This window comes from Prunus mume, linkage group LG6, assembly GCF_029339155.1.
Source record: "Prunus mume cultivar Tortuosa linkage group LG6, ASM2933915v1, whole genome shotgun sequence".
In the NCBI taxonomy this organism is placed as follows: domain Eukaryota; kingdom Viridiplantae; phylum Streptophyta; class Magnoliopsida; order Rosales; family Rosaceae; genus Prunus; species Prunus mume.
Window position 1 is genome coordinate 16,968,876 of NC_142703.1, and position 10,809 is coordinate 16,979,684.

Genomic DNA, 10,809 nt, shown 5'->3' on the forward strand with positions numbered 1-10,809 from the left:
TTTAAATCAAGAGATGAAGAAGATAACTAGTAAGAATTAAAGTGAAGGTTAAATGACATGTGATCTTGATTTTCATATGCAACGGCGGAGTCAATGGTAGCTTTGAGCAACTTGATGGCATGGCACAAGAACCTGTTCTTGGCTTGAACCCAAGAAAAGCTGGGTGGAGGCTATGCTCTTTACCACTACACTAGTGGGCCACTCACAAGCATAACATATATATTGAAAAAGTAAATGTTGAAGTGAAAAAAATGTTATACAAGCCAGTGAAAAATAATTGCTATGTGGTTGAGATTTGGAAGTATCATATGCTTCTTCCACTTCTACTTGTTCACGTATAAAGCAGATATACTTTTTACTCATGCATTTACTTCACATAAAAGAATAAAAATGTAAGTGGAGTTCATATGAAATCAGGAATTGAACTCCTGATTTTAAAGGAATGAAACACTTGGGTTGGAGGATTGAAAATGTGCTTCAACACTGAAGTTGAAGAAAAACTTGAGCAAGAAGTAGTGTCATATGTAAAGAACAAAAGAACAAAAGAAAAAGAAAAAGAACATTTCTATACTCCTTACCACTATGCTAATGAGCCATTGACAAGCATAACATATATATTGAAAAAGTAAACGTTGATGTGAAAAAAGGTTATACATGCTAGTGAACAAATAAATGCTATGTGGTTGAAATTTGGAAAAACCATATGCTTCTTCCACTTCTTCTCCACGTGTAAAGTATAAAGCATAAAGCATAAAGCATAAAGCATACTAATCTGTAATCGGAATCCAACTTTTATTTTAATTCCGATTACGGATTACTCATGCATTTACTTCATATAAATGAATGAAATGTAAGTGTAGTCCACACAAAATCAGGAATTGAACTCCTGATTTTGGACGAATGAGACTCTTGGATGGAGGTGATATTCTAATTAATAGAGAACTAAGAGCATCTCAAGGGAGATGTCAAATGCAAAATGTTAAATTTGAATTTGATTGTTTATGTGACAATTTGACAATTTGGAAAAAAATTAACTCTACCTGAAATGCCAAATATCATATTATTTTATTATATTTTTAAAAACAAATGGGGCCCATATGATGTATAAAGTTTTAAAAGAGAGTGAATGATAGTTGGGTCCATGACTAAAAATATATTAAAATAATATTTGACATGAAGCTTTTTGATATGTTATTTTTGACATATCTCTTCCAACTTTCAAATCTATGTAGGACTTGACTACTGAGTTGGAGCAATTTTAACATTCAATTTTTGTCATTTCATGTCCATATGGCAATTTGACACATCTGTTGGAGATGTTCTAACTCATCAAGAATTTACCTATTATATCCCTCACATAATTTTTAAAATTCCAAATTTCTCTTCCACTAACCAACAAAAATTTGCATATAAAATAATTTATTTAAAACAAGAGCATTTTAATAATAAAACTGATTTCAATTTTGATTCAGGGGAATTTAGTAAAGAATATAGGGAATCAATACCATTGTGAGAGTTTAGTAAACAACTTTAATGAGAATCCAAATTCTAATTTCTCATCAATTCAGTTCCTCTTCGCCCAATTACGGATTAGTAAATATGCCAATAAAGCAGAAAGCAGAAAGCAAAGCAGAGAACATAAAGCAGAAATATTTGGGACAGCAGTCGCATGACATGGCTAAGTAATCTCGTACCAAAACCCAACCCCTTCACCTTCTCCACGTATTTTTGCCTTTCCCACTTCTTCACGTACTTCAACACTCAAGTCGAACAAAAACTCGAGCAAGAAGTAGTGTCACAGGCAAAGAACAAAAGAACAAAGGAAAAAAAGAAGCTCCATAGCGTCGATCCATGTAAGAACATTTCTTTGATTTTTATCAGTACTCTTTCGGAACAAGTTTAAAAAGAGGTCCTTTAAAAAAAAAATTGGTTAAGGTCTCTGTTTAATTACCATTTTGATTAGTGAAAATGGAATTGCCTTCTTAATCTTCTTAGATTAATGCATGCAGAAATAATTGTGTTTCAACTTCACCATATCAGTTAAGAAGAGAACAAAGTGTGAGGACATGATGGAAGGCTCTGAGAGCTTGACTGACATTCTGTTTTCTTGGTCTCTCCAAGACATTCTTAATGAAAATCTTTACCAGCACAAGGTATTTAATTAGTTCCCATGTTTATCTTCCATTGTCATCTTTCTCTTTGTTTTTTTTCTTTCGTTGCAATGGAAGCAAATCGAACTTTTGCCCTATCCTTATTGTAACCTGTTCTCTGTCTTGTTTCTTAAAATTTGAAGAGATTTTTATGCTTCGTATTATGCATGCATGTCCTTAAAAATGAAGTCTGAAACCAATTATTTGATTGATTATATGTAATTGATGAATTAATAAATTTGACAGAGAATCAAGTTGTGTCACTATACTAGCTAGGCTTCTCAATTCCATTGTTCTGTCTGGGCATTATTCAGCATGGATTGATTAGAGCCTTTAGTTTGTACCATGATAAGTACAATTTTGTGAACTCCATTGATCAAACAAGTGATGCTAATTGCCTTTTTAATCTTAAAAAAAGTAATGTTAATGGTTGATGACCTTGTAATCTTTAGGTGGAAAAGATTCCTGAATCATTTCAGTCGGTTCAGGATCATTTCGGGTCTTATTCATATCCTTTGTTGGACGAAACTCGGACTCAACTGCGTTCAAGTATGGAAACTATGGACAGAGCGCCATATAGTAAGATAATTTCTGTTGAAGAGTTGAATCCATATGGAACAAAGCTATATGATATCAAGATTGATTGCTGGAGAAACCTGTCCACCGATTGCAGCAAAGGACCATACAAAATTCTGCCTGGAGATGTTTTTGTTTTAGCAGATACTAGACCCGAAACTGTTTCTGATTTACAGAAGTTAGGGAGCTCTTGGGCCTTACTAGTAGTCACTGAGGTCTCCAAAAATAAGAACGAGGATGATAGAACTGCTCTTCATTTTAAAGTCAAAGCGTCGAAAGAGTTTGAAGTCAACCATAGCATTCATACATCACTCTTTATGGTTTTCTTATTAAACATAGCTCCTTACATACGAATATGGAAGGCGATGCACATGTCTGGAAGTGCAACATGGAAGGTACAATTTTTGGTTTATCAGCATGACAGTTTTTTCTTTCCCCCCTCTATTTCACTAAAAAATTTGAGCTGTGACACTTGTCAATATTTTTTCCCAAATTTTCTTAGGTGGTATTCAGTGATAACTTTTTGAAATCGTTCAAAGAACTGAAGTCATTCCAATTGAAGATGTCAGTACTGAGTCTTCTACTTAGGATTTCGAGTGGCTGGAGACCCAGGAGACAAAATGTAGAGATAGTTTGTAGAAGCTCTTCCATGATTTTAAGGAAATTTAAGGTTGAAGGGCTATACATTCTCAGCACAACAGACATAGTAAAAAATTCAAGATACGTTCAAGTGTTAAAAATCTGGGACATATTGCCTGATCTACAGGGTATTGAAAAATTGGTGGACCGATTAGACTCTATATTTAAAAGATATACAGATGGTTTTATCAATCTCTGCAGGGAGAGATGTCTTGAGGGGTATGCTGTTTTGCCTCTATTATATATTTTTATGAATTGATGTTGCCAGAGCTTTACACTACGCTTCCTTGGACTCATGTAACAAATGTTTGATCAGTTTTTTCAAATAAAAGAGTGCTGACTTTTACTGGTTTGTATTGTGAACAGTGATGTGGAAGTTCCAGCAAGTTGGCCACCCTCTTTGGATGTTCCTCGATTCAAAGATGTTAGCATCAAGGAAATCCCGAATGATTTTGTTGGTCACTCTTCTGGAAATACAAGTTATGTTGAGCGTTGCAAGGTCCGCGACAGTTTGTTGCTGATGAAATTCTATTCCTTGTCATCTTCTGGGGTAATGAATGTCTTGCTTTCCGACCATGAGGGCAGAGAATTGGATCTCCCGTTTGAAGTTACTGACCAAGAAATGGAGACCATCCTTTACAATAGAAGTACATTTATTTTAGGACGGTCAGGCACTGGGAAGACGACAGTATTGACCATGAAGTTATATCAGAAAGAACAGAAGCACCATAGGGCAGCAGAAGAGGGATTCTACGGTGTTGAGAGCAATACATTCAGACATGTTAGTCCGAATAATGAGGCTGAGCAGATTTCTTCTTCTTCATCTACTAATGTGACTGCTTTGCGCCAGCTTTTTGTGACTGTCAGTCCTAAACTCTGTTTTTCTGTCAAGCAACATATTTCACGATTGAAAAGGTGAGCGGATTATTCGAATAATGATGTTTGCTACCTTTTTATTTCTTTAAAAATAGTTTTTATTTCTTCAGAAATCTATTTACTGTGACCCTTTAGTCAGAATGCACCATATATATGTTCTTGATTGACTTGCTAGTTGTTTGAATACTGGCATAGTACCTGGGGACATGTTCTTGAAATCGTAAATTTATGTGTAGAAATCTAATTGTTAATTTATTGGTTCAAGTTCTGGTACATATGATTAAGAATGAATTTGATATATATATATATTCGTTTCAATTGTAAATGTCAACTTCATCAACTTTTTTATGTTCACAGTTTCGCTTGTGGTGGAAGCCCTTCAGGTCAATGCAGTTTGATTGATATGGATGATTTTGATGATGAGGAAGCACAATTCAGGGGTATCCCTGATTCTTTTCTTAATATTCCGCCCAAATGCTATCCTCTTTGCTTAACATTTCGTAAATTCTTGATGATGCTTGATGGAAGTTTGGGTAATTCTTACTTTGAAAGATTCCTTGACATCACTGAACTTCCTCACAACAGACTGCAAAGTTCAAGATCAGTTTTGCTGCAGAACTTTCTAAGCACGAAGGAGGTCAATTATGAGAGATTTAGTTCATCATATTGGCCTCGTTTTAATATCCAGTTAACAAAGAAGCTTGATGCTTCAAGAGTCTTTACTGAGATTATTTCTCAAATAAAAGGTGGTCTGGGTGCTATGGAAGCATGTGATGGAAAACTCAGCCGGCAGGAGTATGCGCAAATGTCAGAGGGAAAGGCTTCCGACCTAGACAAAGAGAAGAGAGATATAATATATGATATATTTCAGGTTTATGAAAAAATGAAGAGAAGGAATGGTGAATTTGATATTGCTGATTTTGTGAATGATATTCACCGCCGTTTTAAACGTGAAAAATATGAGGGTGATGATATTGATTTTGTGTACATTGATGAGGTTCAGGATCTTGCCATGAGCCAAATTGCACTGTTCAAATATATCTGCAGTAATGTTGAAGAGGGCTTTGTTTTTTCTGGTGATACAGCGCAAACCATTGCAAGGGGGATTCATTTTAGATTCCAAGATATACGACATCTGTTCTACAACAAGTTTGTATTGGATTCAAGAAGAAAGAAGCATAAAGAACAAATGGACAATGAGAAAATCTCAGAAATTTTTCATTTGACAGAAAACTTCCGAAGCCATGATGGTATACTGAAGCTATTGCAGAGCATTGTTGAACTACTTTATCATTTTTTTCCCCACTCAATTGATAAGTTGAAACCAGAAACAATTCCAGTATATGGGGAAGCTCCAATTTTAATTTACTCTGGAGAAAATGAAAATGTATTTGAAACAATTTTTGGAAATAGTGTATTTGTTACTGGGAACACAATTGGTTTCGGGGCAGAGCAGGTTATTTTGGTACGTGACACTAGTGCATGGAAGGAAGTCTCCAACTCCATACGGAAGCAAGCACTTGTTCTTACTATAATGGACTGCAAGGGCCTAGAGTTTCAGGTCACTACAGTGTTTGTTTCTTTGATTTGTTTAATAATCTTACATAAGTTATTATCACTGAAAATTTTTCATTTAATATATTTTGATGTGTTTGATCCTCAGTTACTTCTGCCAGGTAAACGTTCTTCTGTTTTTGTTTTTTTCATTCAAATTTTTTGTCTTGCTACATCTACCACCAGCTATATCTTCATATAAGACAGTGGTTGATATTTGAATTCTATAATAAATTTGCTGCAAATTTAATATTTTTATTCCAGTTGAAATTGTCATGTTTGAAATCAATGTTCGGTACATTCTTAGCATTTGCCCTTTTTGCAGGATGTACTCTTGTACAAATTTTTTGGATCATCACCCCTGAAAAATCAATGGAGGGTGATATATGATTTCATGAAGGAACAAGATTCGCTCAATTCCGCATTACCTGAGCGTTTTCCAAGCTTTGATGATGCAAAACACAGCATGTTATGCCACGAATTAAAGCAGTTATATGTTGCAGTCTCTCGTACGAGACAGAGGTTGTGGATTTATGAGAATGTTGAAGAGCTCTCCAATCCCATGTTTGACTATTGGAAAAAGAAATGTCTTGTACAAGTTAGACAACTTGATGATTCATTTGCACATTCTATGCAAGTTGCAAGCAGTCCACAAGAGTGGAAAGCACGTGGAATTAAGGTTTGCTTAATCATGACGAGTAATAGCACTGTCAATTGATATTCTTATCAGTGTTAGAATAATAATCATGATCATTATGATTATATAGTAACTTTTCTTACGATCATAATAACTATTGTCATGATCATCATCATAACCATTAGTTTCAATAATATTAATGTTTCCCCTTTTTATTTTGTTTCTTGCAGCTATATCAAGATCATAACTACAAAATGGCCAGAATGTGCTTTGAAAAAGCTGGTGATACATTCTGGAAAAGGCTTTCTGAAGCTGCTGAACTTAAAGCTAAGGCTCACCATATGCGCACTTCAAATCCTGAAATGGCTAATACCATGCTTCGGAGGGCTGCTTTAATATTTGAAGCTATCGGCCTGTCTGTTTCTGCTGCCAGATGCTTTTACAATTTGGGAGAGTATAAACGAGCCGGTATGATCTTAACATCTATTGTCTTTGTCTTGCCAGAATTCATGTTACAGTGAAAAGGCTATTGTGTTGTGTGACTTGTGACAGCTTTCAGGTTATCCTTTGTTGCACTTAAAATCTTAAAATTGCTGCTTTTATCACTTAAAACCTTTTGGTGGTGCAGGCTATATTTATTTGGATAAATGCAAAGAACCTGAACTGGAAAGAGCTGGGGAATGCTTTTCTCTAGCTGGATGCTATGCGCTTGCAGCAGATGCGTATGCAAGGGGGAACTATTTCTCTGAGTGTATTTCTATGTGTTCCAAAGGAAAACTATTTGACAGAGGTCTGGAATACATCAAAGATTGGAAACAACATGCAACGGCAGAGTATGGTAAACGAGGAAATGGGACTACTAAAACTGAATTGGATTTTCTAGAGATTTGTGCATTTCATTATTCTGTTGTGAAAAATGAGAGATCCAGGATGGAAACTGTCAGAGATGAAATGTTTTCAGCTCAGAAAACTTTGAATGGTCTTCTTTCTTCAAGCACCTCTAAGTTTTTGTGGGAAGACAAATTGATGGATAATCGTAAACAGCAGTCAGAAGGCAAAAAATATAAGACACAGGTTTCTGCTGATTCACTGCTGTACTTTTGGAATTCTTGGAAGGATAAAAGTATTTACTTGATTGAGTATCTAGGGAACTTCGAATCGATAGACGCCGATGAATACAGAAATTATGAAGACTTCTTTCTAAATTACTTAGGAGTATGGAGGCTGTTTCATGAAGATCTGAATCCGATTTATCTTTCAGTCATCTCTGATGTGGATTGGATTAGAGGTGTGGAGAAAAGATTTTTTCCGAAGTAACGGGGAGTTAGTCTCAATTGATGTTCACAAGTATGTTTCAGCTGCTCAGAATTATTGGAGTTCTGAAATGCTATATCTTGGCATTAAGGTTTTGGGCAAACTTGAAGCTCTTTACAGGTTCCTAAGCACTCAATCTCATTCAAAATTCTTCAGAAGCAAGTCTCTTATCCAGATATATGAGGTTGTGACATATCTTCTTAACTCTAAATTTCTGAAGCGGAGCCTGATGGATCGTGACACACTGCAGAAATTTGTTAAGTTGTCGGGTGATAATTTTGTTTCCTACATATTTCCTTTAGATTGGAGGAAATCATCAAGAGAGAATATGATATCTCTTCGACGGTCTGATGCTTGTAAGAATTTACTGAAACAAGTGATAGTTGAATACATGAGCTCATCCAAAGAGCTGTCTTCAGGGAAAATTGGATACCTTGCTTCAATAATTCTTGCGTCTGGTAAGCTGAATGATGAACTGTGTGCGACGCTTGTGAAAAATATTGAGTACAATCCACTATGGAAGGCGTTCATTGAAAATCTATGTGGCAACATCCAAGAACCAAGAGTGGAGTCTCTTTTGTCGACGTTTGGTGATGCGTTGATCAAAACTTATAACGAAACTAGGAGTGCACGTTACTACATATCACCTAGTTGCTTCTTGTATCTTGTTGATCGCCTTCTGATTTGGGTATCTCTGTGTCAAGGTTATGTGATCACTGAAAGATCTTGCTTTATTGAATGGCTGATATACCATGAGAAAGATACCAGATTTAATTCCTGTGAAGTTTTTGATGTGCGAATGTCTTTTGAAGTCATCCGTCAGTTTTTGACTGATGTTATTCGGGAGTGTCTATTTGATGAGGCGACCATGATTGAGTGGATTGGAAATTTTACCACATATTCGAACAAGTATTATTCGCTACTAATGCAAAGATTGGTTATGACATTGTGTTTGCTTTATTTGAATTTCGGGATAGGTTTTGACATACTCTTAGATCTGATGAATTGGGAATATGTCACTGAGAATCTACTACCAAGGGAGATCTCTGCTGCCCTTAGAAGAATTATTTCTGTACAGAAGTCTCTTGGTATAAATGTCAATGTGCTTCCACTCAAAGAAAATGTCAATGTGCTAGCTAAAGCATTTAAGAAGACCGGCAGTGCTTTGGTAATTGCAACTTCTAGGATTGATTGTTCAAGGTTCGTCTGTTCAGATGCCCTTTTTGTCGACATGAAGGGCAACCTGGGCATGGTTGATATATTGAGACATTTGTTTCCAGAACAATAGATGGTTGAAGCTTCACAAGGTCAAACTGGATCCATGGATGGCACACATTGTGACAGAAGTAACCTCCCAAAGGATTCTCATTGCTTCTTGGAAATATTTGAGGGTTTCGTAGAAAAGTATTTGAAGGTTTAAAATTAGTAAATACCGTCTGTTTTAGATTTCTATTTATAAAAATTATGGTTTCAGTACCTAATATGAGCAACTGTATTGAATTTTTCTTGTTTCTTGACATTAGTTTCAGTTGGATGTGGAGAAACTTATGACTGATGTATGGTCTACAGTTTCTGAACTCTGTTGGTCGAGAAGAAAAAAAAATTTATATAGACAATTGCTGGGCATGCTTAATCAATTGATGAACTTAAATTTATGCTGCATTTGATGGGAGGTGGGTCTTATCTGTAACATACACTACATTATTTTTCTGTGTCCAACAGATTAGCTTTAGAATAGCTTTACTTACTCCTGATTAGACATCAGTGTTAGGCTACCTTTGTCCAAAAGCTTAAGCTGTGAAGGAATAGGCCAACAATCTCACGTGCCGGCACATCATGCACGTGGAGAGGCAGATAAACAGCGGTAGAGAGGCAAACATATATGCGCATCCCCACCATGCGTGCACCCTGCAAACCAACAAAAAAGTGGGAAACGAGGATCGAACTCAAGACCACTTACAAAGAAGGATCTAAGACCATGTTAGCCAACAACATTAACTCCAAAGGCTTAACAAATGAGACAATAATGCATAGCAACTTATTACAATCATGGTGTATGATTGAGAATCTATATTTTACCAACTGTCTGAAATTTTTGCTGGTACTTGGCAACAAAGTTTCTACAATTAAAGAACTTTCCAGGAGGTTTCAATTGAGGATAAAGAGAATGCAGGACATCTTGGATAAGCTATTTTTGGAGCACTGCAAGACCAAACATTTTGGGAAAGCATTTGAGACTATAGTCAAACCTGGAAACAAAGCATATGACGCAGAAGATGGTGGTGGTAAAGCTGAGGTGATGTCCAATTCAGTTTCTCCGGAAGCTGCTGATGCTCTGCTTCTCGAGTCGAGTCCAAAGAAATCAGTTATAAGCCAAATAAACTTGCTCTTATTTGGGATTTGTCTGAGTTTTAAATATGAATCAAACAGCTTATATTTGAGTAATGGTCTACCAAGTAAGCTTTTGTAAATGTATATAGTAGAAGGGAGAAGGATGAACCTTAAACTTTCACCCTGCTTCTTTTTTCAATATTTTTTATTTTGTTTCACCCACTTATTATTTACAGTAACCACAAACGTTGAGAAAATTTTAATGATTTCCAACACTGATTTGTTAATGATTTTGTTTAGGGTTTAACAAATTTGAAATACTCTGATTTTCTCTTTTCCTCATTTCGTTAACCCAAGTAAAGAATTTCTCTGAGAGTGGTAGGTTAAGTCAGCAATTATTATTAGTTAGGTTAATGAAAAATGCAAAATCATGCCCAGCAAGTTCCATTCTCAATTTAGAAGAAAGCAACAAGTACAACATACAAGAAAATTAGAACAGCTAGGGTAGCTTAGATCCCAATGACCGGCACACATCGGTTGTGGTTTTTACTCCTCACTTTGTATTACATGGGAATTGCAGGGGGAGTTGATCCGGTGGATGGGAGGAGGTGGGATTCGGCAGAGGTACTGCACGTGATATCCCAGGAAGGGGAGTCTGAGGGATTTGTTGTTTTTTGGGTGGGGGGTGGTGTGGGGTGGGTTGGTGGTGTGGTGTTGTTAACTCCACATCTT

General features: G+C 36.1%; 1 protein-coding gene across 1 annotated transcript; it reads left to right on the forward strand.

Moving 5' to 3' along the window:
- The first annotated feature begins 1,682 nt into the window (after positions 1–1,682).
- LOC103335533 (uncharacterized) lies at positions 1,683–9,383 on the forward strand. Its single transcript, XM_089055523.1, is given in 10 exon segments — positions 1,683–1,853; positions 2,010–2,153; positions 2,603–3,121; positions 3,229–3,584; positions 3,732–4,280; positions 4,599–5,802; positions 6,121–6,474; positions 6,663–6,900; positions 7,061–7,731; positions 7,733–9,383. Coding segments are annotated over 9 exon segments (5,280 nt in total). The 5' UTR covers positions 1,683–1,853; positions 2,010–2,066; the 3' UTR covers positions 9,035–9,383.
- The last annotated feature ends 1,426 nt before the right edge of the window (positions 9,384–10,809 follow it).